We start from the raw sequence: 22,236 nt of genomic DNA, 5'->3' as shown, positions 1-22,236 counted from the left end.
GAACTCCAAATGGGTACTCTCCCATTTGAGGAGTTTCATGTGGCAATGGCAAAGAAAACTCCAAAGCATCTCAATGAGTTTGTTTTACTATCTCAAACTCTTCGGTCTTCAGGTGTAATATACGAGGTAGCAATATAATCTTGGCCTTCATTATAATGATTCTTTTGATGGCAGGTCTGATTGTGGTATATTTGTTATCAACTTTATGCAACAATCAGCTAAAAATGCAAGCGTAAATTCTTCTTCTTTAAAGGTATGCTCACTTATTATTCAACTATATATATCTATTTTTTATATTCATTAAATAAATTAATATAGATAGATATATAACAATGCAGCTTGATAGCGATGAAAAAAGGTTGAGTTTGGCTCCGGCATTGTTCAAGAATGACTTAAATTACCAAAGAATGGAGTTAGGCAAAAGAGTTGCCCAGCAAAACCATGCACAAGAAGACTATGGCCATTTTTCTAAATTTAGGATAAAACAGACTGAAGATGTTAAACAAAAGTTTGGCAGCTCCAGTAACTCTCCATGTGGTTTGGAAAAAGGTATAAATAGCCCCAAACTAAAACTCTCCCTTCCTATCTAATTTTCTTCATATGTATAATAAACTTGAATAAAACAACGATTTCTTACAAAAATTAAATAGCACAAAAAAGTTTATTTATTTATGATTATAATTTTTAGAGCCATTTTCTCTCTAAACTTCTTCTGAGGAGTACTAGACACTCAATATTAAAAAATAGGGGCAATACCCCACTAAACAATTTTTTTAAAAGCAAAATCACCCTACCATAAAAATTCTTCACTACTTGTTGATATAGAATAGTTGTGAGGCCCACAACCATGATAGTAAGGCATTATGACTCATTTTGATTATTTGATGTAGGCTAAAAGAGTTGGAAGTGCAATAGCAATGCAAAAACTAAACCTGATCTAATATGTAAAATGATGGTAGATAGAAAGGCATTATGACCCATTTCAACCATTTGATGTGGGCTAAAGGGACTGGAAGTGTAATAATAGTGGCAGAAACTAAGATTGAAAGTGCAATAGTAGTGACAGATACTTAGCCTCATCTAATATGTGAAACAATGGTAAAATAAGTCTGAATGCCTTACTGTTTCCATGACGATGGAGAATATGACATGTCTTTGGTGGAAAAGTAATTTTGCTCTGAAAAAAATTGTTTAGATGGAATATTATTCTATCATTCAATATAGGGTATTCAGTGTTTCTAAAGAGAAAAGAACTTTAAGGGGGGAACAATATTTAACCCTAATTTTTATCACATATGTGAGACATATCTTTCCTTGCTCCAATATTAATTCCTGGCCGTCCCCTTTTTTGGTTCCAGGAGATATTAAAGGATATCCATGGGCAACGAAAGATTTAATCGGCAAGCAATTCCAGAATTATGCTAAAAAGATATGGGAGTGGCTGACGAAAAATGTGGTGTCTGCAATTAGAGTATGGGGAATTGGAGTGGGGAAAACAGCTCTGCTCAATCACATACATAATCAACTTTTTGAAAGAGATGATATTGGTTTTGATTATATTATTTGGTTCACTGTGTCCCGACATTATAGTGTGAACCAACTACAGAAGACCATTGCTAAATCAATCAATTTAGGTATATCATATGAGTGCGAGGGAAATAAAATAGCAGGAAGATTGTTACATGCATTTCAACACATAAACAAATGTTTACTTATTTTAGATGATGTCTGGGAGTATCTTTGTTTGGATAAGGCGGGGTTCACCGTAGGGAGAAATGGAAACAAATTGATTTTGACAACTCGTTCATTGGATATGTGCTACAGTATGAATTGCCGAGAGAATATTTTACGGATGGAGACTTTCGATGCAGAAGGAGCTTGGGATTTGTTTGAAAAGACTATCAAAGAAAACGGAAGGTTGTCTGATGAGATGAAGTAAACAGCTAGGCTTGTGGTGAAAGAATGTTTTGGTTTGCCTCTTGCGGCTGTTACAATGGCAAGAAGAATGGAAGGAAAAGAAGACATTGTGGAATGGAATCATTTGCTAGAAAGCTTAAGAAGTTCTCTGAGCGGACAATATGATATGAGCAAATGGGTGGTTCCTATTCTAAGATCAAGCTATGATAACTTGGATAGTAGAAAGTTGCAAGAATGTTTCTTGCATTGTGCCTTGAGTTTACAATATGAGTTCACGAATCTTGCCTTTGAGGGATTGATAGATGGAACACAGAGGTTGGAGGCAAATCATTATGAATTTCTCAGCATCCTAAACAAGTTAAAAAACATCAGTCTCATACTCATGGGTAAAAAAGGGAAGGATGTTAGATTACATGAGATAATTTGGGATATGGCAGTTGGTATTCTAAAAAGGACTTTCATAGTGATGGTGAATATTGATGAACGGTTGATGGAAATACCAAACAAGGATCAATGGGAAGAAGATCTACAAAAGGTCTATTTGATGAACCAGGATATAGTAATCATTCCAGAAGGCATTTCTCCTGTGTCCTAATCTTTCAATCTTTCTGTTGCATCAGAATTACCACCTCAGATGGATCCCAGATGATTTTTTCTTGAGCATGAAAGCTCTTAAAGTGCTTAATTTATCTGATACTGCTATTGAATGTTTGCCAAAATCTGTTTCAGAGCTGGAGTATCTTGTTGCTTTGTGGCTTCATAGATGTGAATCACTGAAATATTTACCTTCATTATCAAAGCTGCAAAAGCTGATGTGATTGAGCCTTTTCCGCACAGGAATTATTGGAGTTCCTCAAGGTTTAGGAATGCTGCTAAATCTTATATGGTTCGATGTACGAAGAACTACAAGACTCAATCCGCAATGGACACAAGTGAGTTTTGATTTTGCCAAATTGACCAAGCTTCAATCCTTCCATCTTAACTGCACACCTGGATTAATGGATGTCAAAGCCCAAGATCTACTATATTTGGAAAAACTAGAGAGTATTTCAGCACATTTTTATGACGTTTTAGAGTTCAATAACTTCATGGCAAGCCTTTGGAGAAGAGGTCACCACCTCTTCAGCTATTATTTTGGCCTGGGCATCGAGACGCAGCCGATTTTTGACGAATATGAACCATTCGAGGGAATTGGTGAAAAAGTGATAGAGTTTGTTGGTTCAGAACAAGAGTGTCCGGAAATCATGCTGTTGAAAGACATGAAAAAGCTGAGGATAACTCGCTATGGGTGGACCAGTTGCTTATGTGAATTTTTATATTTTCATGGTGATATTGAAACATGTAAAATAGAATCGTGTCACATTAGCGAGTGTAATAACCTAAATTTCTTGTTTTGCATGTCAAATGGTTGCTGCTTTTGCCGCTCTCTTCAACTCACTGGCTCTCTATTCCTCTGTGATTTGAAAGACTTGCATCTCCATGTTAGGGACAGTGCAGAGTCAGTGACAATATCACCAACCTTGATGCCTCCTAGTACTCCATTTTTCCATCTCAAAGCTCTCGTTGTGAAGAGATACCACACCATGAAGAAACTGCTGACACCAGAGTTGTCATCACAGCTCCAAAACTTGGAAGAGATGACTGTTGAAGATTGTTTCTCGATAAAGGAAATATTTTCAATTCCTCATCCGACCAATCATTTGGTGTACACTCTCGCACTCCCCCATTGCGATCTATCAAGTTATTCAACCTACCAAGACTTCATTGCGTTTACAAAGGATTGATTATTTGTCATTGCCTCACTTATTTGGAAATCCGAGGTTGTCACAACCTAGAATTGCTTCCCAATTCCAGCCCGCCATCCAAACACAGAATTCCATAAATGGATGGACATTTATATTCTCGAAGCATAACTAGTCAGGTACAAAAAACTGATGAATTTTTATATATTTTATGTTTTCTCTGTACAACTTGTATTTGCCTTTCGTAGTCTGGAATCTGGACCCAATGATTTTACCAAATATTGAGTATTTTCCTTTGTTCATGTAAATAAACCGTTCAGGTTTGATCCAATGTGCTATTAATCAAGGGGCATAACCCTTCTTTGTTTTGCCTTTTCCCCTTTCTGTTTGTTCTTTATCCAACAGCTAGATCCAAGGCTACGTCTGATTGCATATTGTGCTGCTTTTCGCTGATTGGTGTTGATAATAATATTGATATATTGATATTGATAACTATGTACGGCTCCATATGCTTTGGATTCCTTGACTAATTTACAATTTAAAATTTACCAATTTTGATTTGTGAAAAGGAAAATACCTGCACCAAATACATGAATGCATTCATTTACTTTTGCTGATGATAGTAGAAAGTGACTCTGGAGATTCTTATTTAGGAAACTTCCTAGAATAATTTTTTAATCCTTAATATAACGCTTAATATAAAGCATATATAAAACCGTCAATTAGAATCGAGCTTGTAAACCCAGCCTTTTTAAGTTCGAAAAAATTAAGAGTCGAACCGCTATGTTGGTCTTCAAAAAAGTAAATTGAGTTTAAAAGGGCTAATCCTTTTAAACTTGAAAATAAAAGGGTCAGCTCTTTTAAGTTCTAATATATTTTTTTTGAAAAAAGTAACATAAAAAAATAAATAAAAAGAAGACACCACATCACTCAAGCTTAGCACTCATTCTCTAATCCAAACAGTAGACACGCACATTATTATTTGCTTACTTTGAATATTTTTGCATTCTTTAAATACCTTAAAATTATAATTTTGGTTTATTATTTATTACAAATAATGAGGTTGAAGAAGAAAGATATGAAAAATTTAACATATTTGCCATAGATGAGGATCCACAAGGAGAAGGATCAAATCATATTAATGTTGATGATGATAAAAATCATCAAAATTTAGCTGATGATGTTACCAACGTGAAACTGATGTTGGAGTTGATTTTGGGATGTTATTTTTTATTAGAATTAAAAATTTTATTGTATGAATTTATTTTATTTTATTTTCTTAGACTTAATGTGATGTGTAATAACTTTGTTAGGATTTTAAATATATTTTTTTAAATTTTTAAATTGAAAGATTAAAAAATAATTAAGGTCGAGACCTTGAGGATTAAGGCCAAGCTGCTAAAAATAAAACTTTAAGACATAATCAAGGTTAAAAGGGCCAACTCATTTAGGCCCTAATCCTTGAAGGGTTGACCCTAATTGACAACACTAGGTATATGGTAGCGGAGGAACCAACATTCATATAGAGGGTGCCAAATTAATAGAAATAATATTTGCCAGTTTATATTTTTTTAAAAATAATCTTACCATTTAAAATATCATAAGATAATAATTATCTATGATTATAAAAATAATTAATTAAAAGTACATATTTAATATATTAATTTTAAAAAAAATATAAAAATATATAAAAGCTTACATTTATATTATACTTTCATATTTCGCTATTAATTGATAATTTAAATTTTAAATAAAAATTAAGAAAAATCTTTAACTTTTGATATACTTAAGATTGATAAATACTAATCCCTTCATTAAAAAATATATAGTATTTTTAACAAAATCTTACATCAATAAAATAATTATTTATCTTTTAACTAATATTAATTTTTTATATTTAAATTTATTTAATAAAGTACTTCACTCTACATTTTGAAATATTAAAAATATCTTACACGTTCTTAACATCTAATCATTCAAAAAACACATTATATTATATTTTTTAAAATAGGGAGTATATGCAATTTAAAAAATAAGAAATAAAGTTATTCAAGTTTTTTTAATAAACTTATTTTATACCCTCTCCATAATATATACATTGATAGCTACATGGTGGTTTAAAAAATTTAGTTAAAACCTTCGTATTTTATATACATCTTTCTAAGTTTACCCTTTTTAAATGTCTTGTATTATAAGTATTTTAATAATGACTATTGAAATTCTGGACCAATTTTCAAAAGAAATAATAAATGGAGTAAGAGTTGTTGGAAAAAAATTATTAAGACTACATAATGTCTAATATTTTTGATTAAATAAAGTTTTTAAAAAATATCCTATATTATGAATAGAAAATTTTCTACTCAATGTATTAACAAAATAATATATTATATGTCTATATATTTATTTATGCATGTACGTGTACGTGTACGTGGGTGGGGTATGGAGTACTTTTTTCAAGTGGGAGGGGGACCAAAATCTCATTGACGATGACAATTCAGCCCTTTAATTACATCAAAATTGGACAAGTTAGGGGAATGGCCCACTTAAACTATGCTAGGTCCACTCTTGCATGATAGGGCATTTATTATTATTTTTTAAATTTACTCCTATAATAAATTGTGAATTTAATTTTGTGACTCATGATATATTATATAATTCTATTTTAATTTTTATTTTAATATGAGTAAAGTTAAAATTCTTTTGTCACAAAATTTAATAAATTAATTATTTTTAATACTTATAAAATAGTTGAAAATGCATGTCTTTAAAAAAACAGAAGGGAGTACTTCAATAACAAGAAACAAGATCTAAGATTTCAGGAATATTGACTTCCAGAGCCCAAGAATTAAACCCGTCGTGGACTTGATCATGCTCCAATGAATGTGGAAATCGAACTGGTATTGGTGTCGATTTGAGTGTGGTTCGAATTCGGATGTACTCATATTTGACTATTTTCAGTCCCAATTAAAAATTACAGCATTAAAGTGAGATTAATATAAACAGTTAAAAATATTAAGCATATCTTATAAAGGACGAGAGTTATGTACTCCTTCTATTTTATATTTGTCAGAAAAATTATCATTTTTTATGTATTTTTTATAAGTAAAATTACATATTTCAATAAATATTTATTATAAATTTTTTAAATTGTTTATCATAATTTACATTAACAATAAACAATTAATGTATACTTATATTGAGTAATACAAGGTATTTTAGTTTAATTTTTTATTTTTAAATATAATTATTATAATTAATTAATTTTCGTAAACTGTGTGATATAGCTTATATATATATAACAGAGGGCGTACTTATTTACTTAATATACTTCCTCCGTTAAAAAAAATAAAGCATTTTTAATAAAATCTCAACTCTTAATAAAATAATTAATTATCTTCAAACTAATATCATCATTTCAGATTTACTTTAAACAAGTAATTTATTTATTAGAAGTACTTTTAAAAAAACTTTAAAATACTAAAAATGTTTTATATTTTTTAACATCCTATCCCTAAAAAATTTCTTAATTTTTTTTTACAAATGAAGTACTTTTATTAATAATAAAAGTTTGTTATAGAATAATAACCAACAAAAGATTCACATTTTTTGATTTAATTAATTAAAGACAAATAAATACTTTAAATATATAAAATTAAGTATATAAATTTTTTTCTATTTAATTATATTTATGTATATGTCTTTGTTTTTTTTTGTAAAATTACTGTTGAGTCACATAAAAGGATTCTAATAACTATATATTCTATTTGCAGTGGGTTTTATCAATATTTTATTTCCACCAATTTTACTTTTATCTACTTAAAAAATGTGCCTTGGACAAGTTGGTTTGCATAAAATTTTACACCCAAACAACTTTTCACTTTCTACAAGTGGGGAAGCATGTTCTTTAAAAAAAAAAAAAACACGCCATAAAATGATTCACTCATTAAAATATTAAAGGGATAAAATAAGCGTTACGTTTGGTCCCTCATTTTTAATTTCTATCATTTGAATCCTTAACATTTACTCCAATTATCAAGCCACTCCTTTACATTTGCAAGAAAAAATAGCCCTCAAACAAGCTGATGTGGAGCTTAGATTGTCGACATAGAATATACGTGTAGATTAAATAAAACACATTAGTTAAATATGCCAAATTTTAATTACTTATCAAAAATCCACAATAATGATGACAACATAATAAAATAATAAAATAAATAATAATAAATTAGCACTTGACAATTTAGCTCATAAATTTTATTTAATCCACGTGTATATTTCATGTCAATTTATAAAAAAATTTAAAAATTTAATATTATATTCAACCATTTAAATTAAATTTACATTGTTCAGATTAATAATAAGGTAGATTAATTAAAATTTTATATTTTGTACTTCAATAAATATAAAATAAAATTGATAAATCTAAACCATCCAGATTAAATAGATTGCTCATTATGTGACGATAATAAGCACTAAAATTAAACAACCAAAGAAAACGATTTCATTTGCTAACATATAAAACTATTAAATAGTTAAGAACTACTCCATCCGCTTAAAAATGTGAGGCATTTTTTTAGAAGTTAAATATTTAAAAATATAAAAAAAATTAGTCTTTTAAGGCTTTTTTTTTCAAAAGTGTCCCAATTGATGAATGACTTTATATTTATTATAGAGTATTTTATAAGAATAAATATAAAAAAATAGAGTTAGTCTAAAAGTAGATAATTATTTTATTGAAATGTAAAATTTGATTAAAAACAACTTGCATTTTCAAACAGAAGACATACTTGATTCAATCATCAATGGCATCCCACACTTCTTCTTCTTCTCCTTCTTTTAAAAAATAAGAGTTTGTGGGTTCTACTCCATATAACCTAAAAAAATATTACTCTTTCCATTCTAAATTATAAAACATTTTTAAAAGAGTTTTTTTGTTCTAAAATATAAAAACACTTTAGATAAATTAAAGTTTCATTAAATGCATTAATTATAATATTATCCTTTCTCATTTTATAATCAATTTTTGTCTTTTCTCTTTTCAATATATTAAATGATGTATATTTTTAAAAATTTATATTTATATTTAAAAAAATAAAATTATTAAGTATATTTAATGAGATTTATTAATATATAAAATTTTATTTAAAATATCATATAATTTAAAACAAAAAAAAATATTAGATGTGCGGTATAGATATATTTGCACGTGTTTGCCCACTTTCCTATGGAGAAGGGGTAGTTATGATTGTAATGTTTTTAAAAACAAAAAGTTTTAAAATTCATTCAGACAAGTGTTTTAGTATTAATTGTTTAAAAAATTATTTTCATTTTTTATTTCTAAAGACAAAAAATAGAAGTAATTCAAGTTTTTTTTAAATACACTACATTTGGTTTAAAAATTCATTTGGACAAGCGTTCTAGTATTAATTATTTTTAAAATTATTTTTATTTTTTACTTTCCTAAACAAAAAATAAAAATATTAAAATTAATTTGATTTTATTTTTTTCAAAATACACTACATATATTAGTGAAAATTACTCTCATAAATCACTCACATTAACTACTTGCAATCATCACTATCAATTTAATTTTTCAATTAAAAAATTATTTTTAAATTAATATAATTAAATAAATTTTCATTATATTTCCCCCCTTAAAAACATGTAAACAACGGTGATCGAATCTGGACATTTAAAATATTATCATGTATTTTAATTTTATATTTATTAATCTAGAGTGTACATAATATATTTGAATAGTTAATATATAATAATTATAAAAATTTTAACATTAAATTAGAGACTCTAAATAAAATTTAAACCAGATTAAAAATAAAAAAACTTATTAAAATTATTTCATGTTTTTTATAAATTTTTATTTTTATAAATATAAAATAAAATAATATTTTAAATTTAATTTGAATGATCCATGTTTCATCACACTATTAAGCATTGAAGTCAGGTCCGTGAACGACCCCGGAAGCACTTTCTACTCAGCAGTAACAGCGTAACACTGCGATGAGCGTTGCAAGCGGGTTTGGTGGAAACACGGCGACAGGTACTGCGAATGTCTCAAAACAAATGGAAGTTGATCAACCCAGTGTTGTAGGAAGCCCTACTATCCCAGTTTCGAAGACCTTGTTAATGAATGGCTTTTTAAGAAGAGAAGGTTAGGGACTCCTACCGAAATATGGACACCGGCAAGAAGAATGCAGTACGACGCAACAGCCCACGCCGGCAACCCCAGTGCGTCGTTAGACGAGGATAAAGTCAAACAAGAGGTTTAAACGTCGGCTCCCGGCAAAATCAGAATCAAAACCAGAAGGAGCCAGTATCACTGTATGCTGTGTTAGCAAATCCAAAGGAAGAACACGTAAAAGCAAAAGCAAGTAGTTTCATGAATAGTTGTAAACGACAAACCCCTGAGTCGAAAGTCAAGGGAAGACGAGAGAGAAGCAGGTTGACTTTTTTTTTTATAATACAAAGCCACAGATATACCGCACTAATTAATAATATGAGTCATGTTAACGATTGCAACAATCAAGCAACGGACTATCAAAAATACGAACATAAAAATTATTAGGATAAGCTAGATGAAATAATCAGTTTGCACATTTGTTAGCCTCCTGAAAACATGATTGTCCATTCTCGCATAGTGAGATTTCTGATTTTATGGATAATCTCAAAAAGTGGGTGGGTAGTAGAACTCATTGTGGATTAGCAAGAACTTCTATAGAGCCATTATAGACATTGACTTTATTAAACTTATTAGCCCAACAAATATAAAGACCTTTCAAAATGTCCATAAGCTCCACAGCTGTACTAGGATAATAACTAAAGTATTTGGAATAACTTTTGATCCAATTGCCTTGATTGTTCTAAAGAAGACCACCACATTTAGCTGCACTGTAAATGTTGATTAGGCTATCAGTATCCAACCTTACTCATCCTTTATCAAGGGTAGTCCATCTAGCTGTAGCTCTATTATCTTTCTAAAATAAGAAATTAATTTTTTTTTAGAGGTGTTGATCTTTGAAAATATCCTAAATGCTGGTGAAAGAAATGTCTCTATCTTCATTATCTTCTTCCAAATATATATTTTCGCACCTATGAAGCAGGCTGATTTGACTTCAACGACTATGGGCTGTGGATAGATAAGATGAGCCATCCCCTACAAATTATTTTGATGGATTTTGATGTTCTTTTAATTATTTTTTAAGTTGCCTATTCGCATTTTGTCAAGTGGATTTCATATCCTGTGACTTCTGCATTTTCTAAAAAATAATATTTGTATTTCAAATTGTCCCTTTCTCAAGCTTAATGAACAAATTAATTAAAAGGAAAAAGTTTTTGGGAAGAAGAAAGAAAACTAGAAGTGCAAAAAGATTCATCCCTTAGGTTGTGGAATTTAGGTCAGGCGATGCGTCTTGAAGATTTTTATAGTGTCATAACATGAAGGATGCGAGGTAGTTTCAGGATCAGACAAAGTTCTTTTCCATTAATCTAATGTAAACATTCTAAATTTTCAATTTATTTGAAAGATGTGCGGCTGGAAAACGTAATAATCTCATTTTTAGCCTTATAATAAAATTTAGGTTAAAGTGTATTTTTAGTTTTCTAATTTTCTATAAGCTTCAATTTAATTTTTAATTTTAAAAAATCTATTTTAAATCTTCTAATTCCAATTATGTTAATTTTAAATTATTATTCCTTGTACCAATCATTTTTATTTAAAAAAATTAAATTTCACATGTCAACATTCAATTTTTTTAACTGATATTTGAAAGTTTAATGTGTAAATTTTTTTATGATAAAACTAACATTGTTAAAATTAAAAGACTAAAATAATACTTTATAAAATTAAAAAATTAAAATAAAATATCGTATAAAGTAAAAAGATTAAATGTATGTTTAGTCAATATTAAAATTAAGTTTTTTTTGTGTGTAACCCAATTATTTAATGGCAGTGTCGCACATTTATTGTGATTTAAGCAAAGATATATGATATTGGGAAAGTTTCATTTATCAGTTCATGACTACACTTAATTAAAAAGAGAGCCGAGAAACTCTAAAATTTCACTTTAATTTAAGAGTGCTGAAGTGAAATTAAAATGTTAAAGAAAACTCCCTAATTATCTCTCATACTTGTTGTAATAACAAATAAGTTATTCATTTTTCTATATGAAATTGTTCATCAATCTATAGGAGTTATTTGTGACATTACTAAATCTTGATTTTATTTTGTATTGTAATAACGGTAAAATGAATTGTTTATGAAAAAATGATAATAAAATTTTCTAAAATATATAAATGATAATTTAATCCTCAAAATGACATAATTCTCCTAAAGTTCTTAAGAACTTTTTTATTATTAATAAATTTATATAAATTATTAAATTATCTTTGTTAAAAATAAATGATTTATAAATTTTGTTTAAATATTCATAATTTTTTTCTTATATTCACAACAATACAATAGTAAATAAAAATTTAATATACTAAGTTGTGATTTTCTATTATATTATTGCGAATATAAAAATAAAAGCTGTGATTATTTAAATAAAATTTATGAATAATTTATTTTTAAAAAGAGTAATTTGATAATTTATATAAATTTATTAATAATAAAAAAATTTTAAAAAATTTTAAAAAAATTATAATATTTTGAGAGATTAAATTATCATTTATACATTTCAAAAGAATTTTATTGTTATTTTTTCATTGTTTATTGCCCTGCATCAAGATGTCCATTGACTTATAACAAGTATGAGAGATAATGAGGTGATTTTCCTTGGCATTTTAATTAACTATAATATCCTTGAATTAAAATGAAATTTCAGAATTTTTAAGCCTCATTTTTCATTAAGTATGGTTAAGGACTTATAAATGAAATTTTCCCTATATGATATTTCATGTAGACTAGTATCCTCAAATTGGCTTACTCTTTGTTGATAGCCAACGTGTGGCTCTCTACTTTCACCGCACTCCAGTCATCAAGCGCACGCCCTCTCCTTATCTTCTTCGTCGTGCTTTTAAACTTGCTTAAAGTACAATCCACTCTCTCTCCCATCTCTCAGTTCTCAACCATTCCCATGGCTGCCTTCACTGTCTCTTCTGCTTCCCCCTGTAAGGTACGCAAGCATACATATATACAGCGACTAACATGCCTATATATATATATATATATATATAAACTCTTTTGGTTCTCACGATTGGATTCAGCTGAGTTCAAGGGAAAATGGGATGTGCAGTTCATCATCACAAGCGTTAATGGCGAAGGCGAGGAGAAGCAATAATGTGGGAATGAAGGAGAAGAGGGGAGGGAGAGTGAGGTGTCAGGCGACGAGCATACCGGCAGACGACAGAGTGCCGGACATGGGAAAGAGACAGCTCATGAATCTGCTTCTGCTCGGAGCCCTTTCTCTTCCCACCGCCGGCATGCTCATCCCTTATGCCACCTTCTTTGCTCCACCTGGGTCTGCCTTTTCATTTGATATTAATTGTTCTTTTGATTCAGAAATTGTATGAGTCTGAATATATGACAGTAATGGTGGAGCAGGTCAGGAGGTGGAAGTGGGGGTACCGTAGCGAAGGACGCCCTCGGAAATGATGTCATTGCTGCTGAATGGCTCAAAGCCCACGGTCCTGGTGACCGAACCTTAACTCAAGGCTTAAAGGTAATCCCATTTTAATATCGCACTTTTCACTCTAATCTTATTTCAAATTAGTAATTGCTGCTTTGGTCCTGTGTATGAATTACTCCTATTTCCCAAATTATAAAATACTTTTAAATAAAATTTTAAATACTAATAAACATAATTAAATATACTTAATAATTTTTTAAAAATAAAAATATAAAATTTTAAAAATACATTTTATTTAATATATTGAAAAGAAAAAGAGACAGAAATTAAATCAAAATAAATGAAAATATTAAAGTAAATCTATTTAATAAAATTTTAATATTCTTAAAGTATTTTATATTTGGGAATGCCAAATATCTCCCTAAAGTATTTTATAATTTAAGATGAAGAGAATATTTTATAGAAAAAAAAATATATTATCTAATTATAAAATGTCAAATAAAAAGGTGAAATGATTTTCAAACTTCACTCTTTTAATTTGAAAAAACATTTGCACAAATAACAAGATAATTTATTGTCTTTCTTTAACTAACAAGGGCATCATTGAGAGGCTGAGATTTTCTTTAAAAAAAAAAAACACCATAATAACTTTTCCTAAAACACATGAAAAATGTTTTGAACACTTTATAAATAAGAATGGGGGGAACGTTTGTTATGCTGAATGGTTAGGAACAAGACCTGGGGACTTGGAGATAAACAGGTATATTAATAATCAAGTGAAACTACATCATTTCAAAACTCGAATTAGATGACAAAATACGATGACAAGTGAGGAATCAAATTAGACGGCAATTTTTTTGTCAGTAAAGGAGACAGATATTAACTAAACTATAATCCTGGAGCCTATCAAGTTTGTGAAGTTCTATAGTATTCTGTGTATGATAACTTGACAGGCTTGAGAGAATTTGAATTCCAAAAAGCTCAAGTAATAGAAATATAAATAAATAAATGCAGGGAGATCCAACGTACCTGGTGGTGGAGAATGACAGAACACTGGCAACTTATGGGATCAACGCAGTGTGTACGCATTTAGGATGTGTGGTGCCATGGAACGCAGCAGAGAACAAGTTCATCTGTCCCTGCCATGGTTCTCAGTACAACAACCAAGGCAGGGTTGTCCGAGGCCCTGCTCCTCTGGTAACAACCTTAATCCCCTCTTCATGATTCTTAATTTTAATCCCAAAACACACATCTCAATCGATATGTGTGCTTGTTTTTTAATGATGGACTAACATATTTGTCTGTTTGTATGTTTTTTTTTTTTTTGGCAACAGTCTCTGGCATTGGCACATGCAGATGTTGATGATGGCAAAGTGGTGTTTGTTCCATGGGTTGAAACTGATTTCAGAACTGGAGATGCTCCCTGGTGGGCTTGATTAAATCTTATTCAATCTACATCTTGTTGAAAAGAATCATTTTGTTTTTTGGTCTTATGCATGGTCAAAGTAAGTGTCTATATATTTCTTGCAAAACAGTTGCTCTTCGTTCTTACACATAATTATTTCTTCCAAACAAGTCCATTTTCTCTCATTTCTGAATGTTAGAACTACCTTACATAAATCCTGTCTGAATTTTATTAGAATTATGTAAACGTTCATACAAATATTTTGCTCGATTTTATTTAAAACTTGCATTAATTCAGTTTCACATCTTAGTGTCTGTCCTTTCCTTCAGCCACTCGTCAGCAAGCAATGCCATGCAAATCTATGAATAAATCTCTCAAATCAAGGAAAGAAGCATAAGATGTTATTTACTATTCATAAGGATGTTCCTCTAATTGAGGCAATTAAAGTTTCAAAACGTGTTAACCATACACTACAAGATGAATTCATATGAGGAAATGGACTGGAACGCATCATAATGTGAAACTTGTTGCTCAACAAGCTCTCTTACACTCGTTAACACAAAGTAAGCAGTGGAAAAAGAATCATTCCATGGGATGTACATCCCTTTTCTTGGATTATTCTGGTTGGCTGTTTTTCTTGACATCATGAGTTAACGGGGTGACTAAGAAATGGTTAGGAACAGCTTGGGGCCAAGCTCTCAACATACTATCAGAAACAAATTAACAACCTTAAAAATTGTAGACAATGTTCCTAACCTAAGTACACTTCATTTACACTCTACTTCAACTAGCATCCTCAAAAAAAAAAAAAAATGGGGGGGGGGGTGGGGGAGTGTGCGGCATCAAGTGACCATCAAGTGACCATCATTCACGGAGCCATCAGTCCTTCGATGGTGTAAGACAGTGACTTTGCCAAATCAGATCTAAAAAGCAGTGTCTGCAAAGTGCGCATCACATCATATTCTGGATCAAGTCTGCGCTGCCACCCCTACAAAGGAAAGAGGAACAAAATGCAACAAAATTAGTTCATGAAAGGCTCAGAATGAAAAACAGGCCAAAGCTCTAAAGCATAATTATTAATAATGCAAAGTAGCTTGCAGCTAAACACAATGGCTTTTGGCACCACACCACAGAAGCTGTCTCTGTGTGGCTGTAACTAATGCTAAATGTAAATAGGGAGAAAATAAGGACCCTTGAAAAATATCAAGGACCTTTTGCAACTGAAAGCAACGAGAGCTCTAAGAGATTGTCAAAGGCTATTGTTCAAGAGTCCTTCGGCTTATCTTTGCACAATCAGTATTGAATGATTTAGTATTTGATTTCATAAATCGTATCCCTAGCACAATAAGAGGGCAATTCTTTAGTGCTCTTGACAAGGTTGATGACCAAATGGAAACCTCACAAGATGAGGATGAAACTGAAGAATTGCTTAATGATGATGATTAGGATGTTTCATTTGACAAAGAGGAATTCGTTACCCTTCGGGAATGCAACACAATACATATTACATATCTAGAATTAATGAACACACTGCTTTTATTGTGCTATTGATACTTCTTTTATCCATAAAAAAGGTGAGAAAATCATCATCTTCCCCCTTACCTCGTATGTCTAGAATTAATGAACAGACTGCTTTTGCTCAAACATCAATGAACATAAAAGTTTTTGGTTTCAGGGTAATCTTCACGGATATAATTTTCAGAAACCAGAAGGCAATCTAAAAGTGGCAAAGTCAGATGATGAGAACTGAGAAAGAGTTTCTCCATCTTCAAGTGGATTTTTATGATCTTTAATAGCAACAGCATTTTTCATAAGTCATCACACAATGAACATTAACATGGGGCACTATAATGGTCTTCACTATCTGTCATTTAAAATTTTAAGAGTTCATTCAGATTTGCCATATAATATTGTTGTGACAACAAAAGTAACTTGGCGTGAACTTTCAACCATATAACAGTTGCTGGTTGCTTAGGGTGGGTGAACACGTCACATGTCGTCATGCATTCATCACTTTAAAGGGTGAGAGGGTCGTATTGACATAATCAGAGGCAGAACGTACCTCCAAAACCAACATGGTCACCACCACAGAGCATATATTGCCATCTAAATTGACTTTATGCTGCCTAACATGCTCAAGCAATTGCTGCATACAGTCAGCTGGGTGATAGGTTTCTACCTTCCAGAGGTTAAATGATTTCTCAACATCCTGTCAAAGGCAAAAGTTCTTTACAATTCAATTTCTTGGGAGATGACATAAAGTATATGTAATTATGGTCTACACCAATAAAAGTAACTACACAGCTATGGACCCTATAACAGGCAGAGACAGCGTGATGGGATTCCCAAATGAGAAATGAGTGGAACAGATTGGGAAATATCTAGGAGATAGAGGGACCCTGAAGGCTATCTAAGGAGAAATTCCAGGAGCTAACAGAAAATTAAAATTAAGAAGAGAGGTGGGAATATTGTGGAGGGACTCGAAGTCTCCAACCCTCAAAAGTGATAAGATTTATATGTTATCTTCCATTTTTTCTTGTCATTTAAGATGGAACCCTTGAGTTTCCATCAGAGCACAAGTATTATATTTATCAAAATCAAAATATTTTTTCAAAAAACATCTAATTTCACTTGCCGTATTGTCTCAAAGATCATGTATAATCTGTTTGCTGATGCACAGACTCACTACACTCTAACAATGACTGTGAGCATCCAATTGACATATATTTTTTGATGTTGAAGTCACATTCGTACCTAAGCTCTACAAGAAATTAGAGTTGACCGTTGATAAATCTAAAACTTGGGCCTAACTATTAGTTTGAGACCAATGCAAGTGTATATATTAAAAAGGTCAAAGTATCGATAGATAACTAATGTTCAAATCACCAATCAGAACTCGTAGGTTGCATAAATGGCAGTGCTTCAAGCATTGGATTATATTATATAATATGACATCATGTCATGAATGTAAATGCAATACCATATCTGACTTAAACTAGTAAGAAGGTAAGTTGCTAATGAAAAAGGAATGCAAAATTTGAAACAGTATTCAAATGATAATACCTCAATGAAAGATTTTGGATCAGGACAACTTTGTTGTTTAGATAATTTAAGAGTACACTGTGCAGCAAGGTGACCATCTAAAACTGAAACAGCCTTAAAGAATTCCAGTAAGTGTTGTTGCTCCCTCTTGGAGAGTTCAGTAGTCATGCCAACGTCAAGGAAAACAACATGAGGCCTTGATTTAAAGAGCTGCATCTGTGATGATCTGCTCTGTGTTCTGCGGACAAGGATATTTCCAGGATGCATATCTGCATGGATAAAGTTATCCACCTGGAGGAAGACAAATATATAAGCCTGTACCATCAATTATTTCACTCAAATGTTTAATTATAAATCATTAAAAAAGAAATAATCAGGTATTGCAACTTCTAACCATAGAGGGAAAGGAAATGCTGGAACTTCATGATGCCTTATGTCATTCATAAAGAAATTAGAAAATTAACAGAAGTTTGAAAATCGTCAATATCAAATCATGATTCTTCCCTCACAAATGACGTGAAGGGTAGACTATTTTCTACTGGTACAACTTCTCGTGTCCAAAGAAATTTACACATATATGACACACATACACACACTGTACATGCAATCTAAGTAAAATAGATTAAGGACGCATTATCATTCTGTGACAAGCGATCACTTAATAATACTTTAGTTAAGAACAATCTAATAAAAAAAAACAAGACAGGATTCTAAATATTTTACCAGAAGCATCTTTAAAAGAGCATGAGTTCCAATATGAGCAAGGGTAGTTTTGAATTTTTCATGTCCCTCAAGCTCATCAACATAGTACGATACATTTTCACCATGTTCATAGGTTTCCACTAAAACAGATGGGTGTACTAGAGGGTACAACGGCTTTGGGAATGAAACATCCTTCCATTTCCGGAAATTATAGATAAATCGACTTAAATGAGCTGCTTCTCTTGAAAGATCAACTTGAGACATCATAAAAATAGCAAACTGCTGTAAGCTTTCATCTAATTTCAACCACTTCAAATTAGGAAGGAACCTAGAAATCTTGGCAAGAAGATTGATGATGATAAAGTCCCTTCTAATTGCTTCACTAACACCTGGATGCCGGACTTTAACTGCAACAACAACAGGTTTGATTTGCTGACCAGGGTATCTGTATTTAAGTGTAGCTCGATGAACTTGAGCAATGCTACCTGATGCTACAGGGTCCTCATCAAAGTTCTCAAAAATTTCATGCAATTTGCGACCAAATGCATTCTCAATGCTTTTTCTGCTATATGAAAATTCATGTGATGGTGCTTTCGTGTGAAGTTTTGCCAGCTCAGAACAAAGATCCTTAGGAAAGAGATCTGGTCTTGTAGCAGCCCACTGACCCCATTTAATGAATGCTGAGCCAGCTTTTTCCAGTGTAAGGCGGACAAAATGAATCCATGTTTTCCTAAAATTGACACCACCAAAGTCCACAAACGGAGATATAGCTATGCAAGGTAAGAACAAAATTAACAAATAGATAGCCCTGAAAAACAAGATAAAAATCTCAAGGACATTGAACAAAGCAGTGGCCAAGTATAACTGTCCATCTTGTGCGTGCATGTACAGAATTTCCCTTGATGGGAAGGATTCTGCTTCTGCCCACGTCTGATGTGTCCATGAAAGCTCTCCTGCTATGAAAAAAACAACACCAGGCACAATAACATTTGATCGGAACAAAGCCAGACTTACTGCACGGGCAATTTGACCTATTGGTGGTAGAGCTGGCACAGTATGGAAATATATTTGAGAAATCCTGCTCCAAACAACTTGAGCACACTGATTATTTACATTATTTTCCTTAAAGGCGCAGAAGTTCCTTGCTTTGCCACTTGTCAAAAAGTTTTTTTTTAATATAAGTCTATAGTATAAAGAAGATCTGTACGCTGAGAATGGGGATCCCCCTGTACAATGTGGCCCAATATTAAACACTTCCCAGCAACTAGTCTTCTGTTTTTGGATAAGAGAATGTGCAAACCTTTTAACATTTCCACAACCAAGAAATCTGCACATTAAATTGTGTAAAGCTTCTTTCATGTGATCAATCAGAAAAAGAATGCAGAAAAATTGAAAGTAAAATACAACAGAAACAAGCAGCAAACAGATGAATTCAAACAGACAGCTGCATTAAGAAGGACATTCAGAATGCCAAAAATTTAGATTTGAAACTAGTAAAAAGAACTAAGCCAGGAGTTCTAAACTTATAATAATGACGTCAGCTTTCATTCACCAAAATGAGAGTTCTCAGTTGCAAAGTTCATTTGTTGCTGTAGAACCTTTTTATCTAGTCCTTCTGCAAATTTTTAAGTGGCGAGCACTATAATACAAGAACAAAACTGGTCCAGTTTAACTTCTGAAACAGGAGAACCTAGCTATTCTTCACTCTAAGACTCCAAAGTCCAACCATCAGCACCATCCTCATGCAAAGTAGCATAAACTCATCCACTCTGAACGCAAGAGGTATCAAATACAAGAGCTTCATTCATTCAATCTGGAATGAAAATTGTGGCCAATATAAAAAAAAAATGTCAATTACTGAACGCTTTAGCACTGTCCATGAGCTACCAAGGACTTTACAGGTAAAGGGTTCCATTGCATAGCCATTGAGCTTGTATGCATAATAGTGCACACGTACATGCATGCATAATTAATGAAACTCAAGCTAACAATTGGACTAGTCTTGATTCATATGTAACCTTTCAAATGCTAACAATATCCACACAAACCCTTTTCCTGTAGAGGAACATCTTTGATGTAGTCCATTTCTTCTTTTTCAAAAGAAATCATAATCAGTATACAATGAAACCAATGCATGCAGAGTAATAATAGGGAACAACCACAAGAAAGCAGCTACAGCTACAAATGAAATGGATTCTAAGCAAAGCTTTCCCTTCAAATAAAATTGTGAGAAAAATAAACCAGAAATCCTAAACTTTCTTTGGCATGTAAGAAGAAATCAGGACCACAAAAATTACAATTCTACCAACAATGGGCCAGAAACAGCATGACACACTGTGTATACTCTACTGCCTCATAGCGATTACAAAAACATATCTCAAATTCAAAAATATGTCCAGTCAAATGAAGTTATGAGTTGGGATGATAAGAAAACAGAGGAAAAACAGGGGAAAAGAAAACTCATCAGGAAACAAGAACCAACACAGACATGCCTATTTGACAGAAAGTCATTTATTAATGGTCCCCATATGCTAGATGGGTTGCTATTTGCTGAAAATTAATAAATTCGACAAGAACTGGAAACTATAGCTCATAAACAGAGGTTTACTGATTCATATACTACCAATATCTGTCCTGTACAAATCCCTTTGCCCGTAAAGTGCATCTTTGGTGTAGTCCATTTCTTTTCTTAAACTTGAAATCAGTATACGAAGCACTAATGCAAGCGAACGCAGGAGTGAGAATAGGGAACAAACACAAGAAAGTAGTTACGGCCAAGAACGAAATGCATTCTAAACAAAAATTTCCTCCCAAACAAAATCGCGAGAGAGAGAAATAGAACAGAAATCCCAAACTTTCTTTGACACGCAAGAAGAAAGAAGGAAAAAAATTCACAAGCAAACTAAATCAGATAAAAACAAGAGGGAAAATTAATAAGTACACTTCTACACAGGGCAAAAAATAGCATGCCACCCTGCCCATAATCTACTGCCTCATGGAGATAACAAAAACACTTCTTCAGTTCAAAAGTAAGTCCCCTCCAATGAACATATGGGTATTAAGATGATAAGAAACAAGAACAAACACTGGCAATGCTTATTTGACATAAATGTCATTTATAAAAGGTCCAGATAAGATACAGACGGGTCTATTCGCTGAAAATTAATAGATTCAAGCAAAAGTTGAAAACTACAGCTTCCAAACAGAAGATTATTGAAGGGAATAACCTAGACATGGCCGTGTGGATCTTGACACAGTGAGTTCGAAACTGCAAAGGTGGCAGGGAACAATAGCCGGCATTTTACTAAGAAACGGGTGCCCGGAATATCATCTTCTCCGGCGGCCACCGCAAGGTAGTCCTCACCGCCGCTAGCAGTCTCTCATCATGGCGGAGACATCCAAGAGCCACCGATACCCACGAGGATCGTCAGGTTCAGATTTTTGTGCTTCCGATACCCTGACAGTAATAGCAACGGCGTTCGGGAGAATGGCTGATAAACTGATTGATTTAGATTAGTTCTCGATCATTTAGAAGTGTACTCCTTTCGGTTTATAAGTAACATTTTAAAAAATTTATTTAATTTTATTTATAAATCATGATATATTATTTTAAATAATATTTAAAAAATATTTTTAAAATTATTCTTTATGAAAGAGAAAAGATAATAAAACATTACTTGTTAGATTTATTATAAAGTAATATGTTTAAAATTTTACTTATTTTTATTCTTTATATTTTTATTATATTGGTATTGATGAGATTAGTAAAAATGACTTATAAATAGAATCGGAAGAGGTAAACTTTAAGAATTTTGACTTTCAATTTATATTTTTATTATACTCC

General features: G+C 31.6%; 3 protein-coding genes across 4 annotated transcripts; 2 read left to right on the top strand and 1 right to left on the bottom strand.

Annotated features, from left to right (window-relative positions):
• The first annotated feature begins 1,993 nt into the window (after positions 1 to 1,993).
• LOC129313289 (probable disease resistance protein At5g63020) lies at positions 1,994 to 3,701 on the top strand. The gene is made up of 4 exons (XM_054956249.1): positions 1,994 to 2,452; positions 2,538 to 2,653; positions 2,755 to 2,849; positions 2,992 to 3,701. The coding sequence occupies exons 1-4, from the start codon at positions 1,994 to 1,996 to the stop codon at positions 3,699 to 3,701; spliced, it is 1,380 nt and encodes a 459-aa protein (XP_054812224.1).
• Positions 3,702 to 12,629: 8,928 nt separating this feature from the next.
• Positions 12,630 to 14,863, top strand: LOC129313161 (cytochrome b6-f complex iron-sulfur subunit 2, chloroplastic-like). The gene is made up of 5 exons (XM_054956107.1): positions 12,630 to 12,790; positions 12,882 to 13,135; positions 13,219 to 13,336; positions 14,258 to 14,440; positions 14,578 to 14,863. The coding sequence occupies exons 1-5, from the start codon at positions 12,752 to 12,754 to the stop codon at positions 14,677 to 14,679; spliced, it is 696 nt and encodes a 231-aa protein (XP_054812082.1). The 5' UTR covers positions 12,630 to 12,751; the 3' UTR covers positions 14,680 to 14,863.
• A 356-nt stretch (positions 14,864 to 15,219) lies between these two features.
• Positions 15,220 to 21,898, bottom strand: LOC129313160 (uncharacterized). 2 transcript variants are annotated; one of them, XM_054956105.1, is made up of 5 exons: positions 21,620 to 21,898; positions 18,414 to 19,719; positions 17,712 to 17,981; positions 16,711 to 16,857; positions 15,220 to 15,636 (listed from the first exon to the last, which is right to left on the bottom strand). In XM_054956105.1, exons 1-5 carry the CDS (start codon positions 21,625 to 21,627, stop codon positions 15,517 to 15,519), a joined length of 1,851 nt encoding a protein of 616 aa, XP_054812080.1. In that variant the 5' UTR covers positions 21,628 to 21,898; the 3' UTR covers positions 15,220 to 15,516. The 2 variants fall into 2 exon arrangements, with proteins under 2 accessions (XP_054812080.1, XP_054812081.1); XM_054956106.1 differs by lacking the exon at positions 16,711 to 16,857.
• Positions 21,899 to 22,236: the final 338 nt, after the last annotated feature.

This window comes from Prosopis cineraria, unplaced genomic scaffold, assembly GCF_029017545.1.
Source record: "Prosopis cineraria cultivar Desert tree isolate PC_DT_omini unplaced genomic scaffold, ASM2901754v1 PC6, whole genome shotgun sequence".
NCBI lineage: Eukaryota > Viridiplantae > Streptophyta > Magnoliopsida > Fabales > Fabaceae > Prosopis > Prosopis cineraria.
The sequence above is the reverse complement of the archived record's forward strand: the minus strand, read 5'-3'. Positions and strand labels throughout refer to the sequence as shown.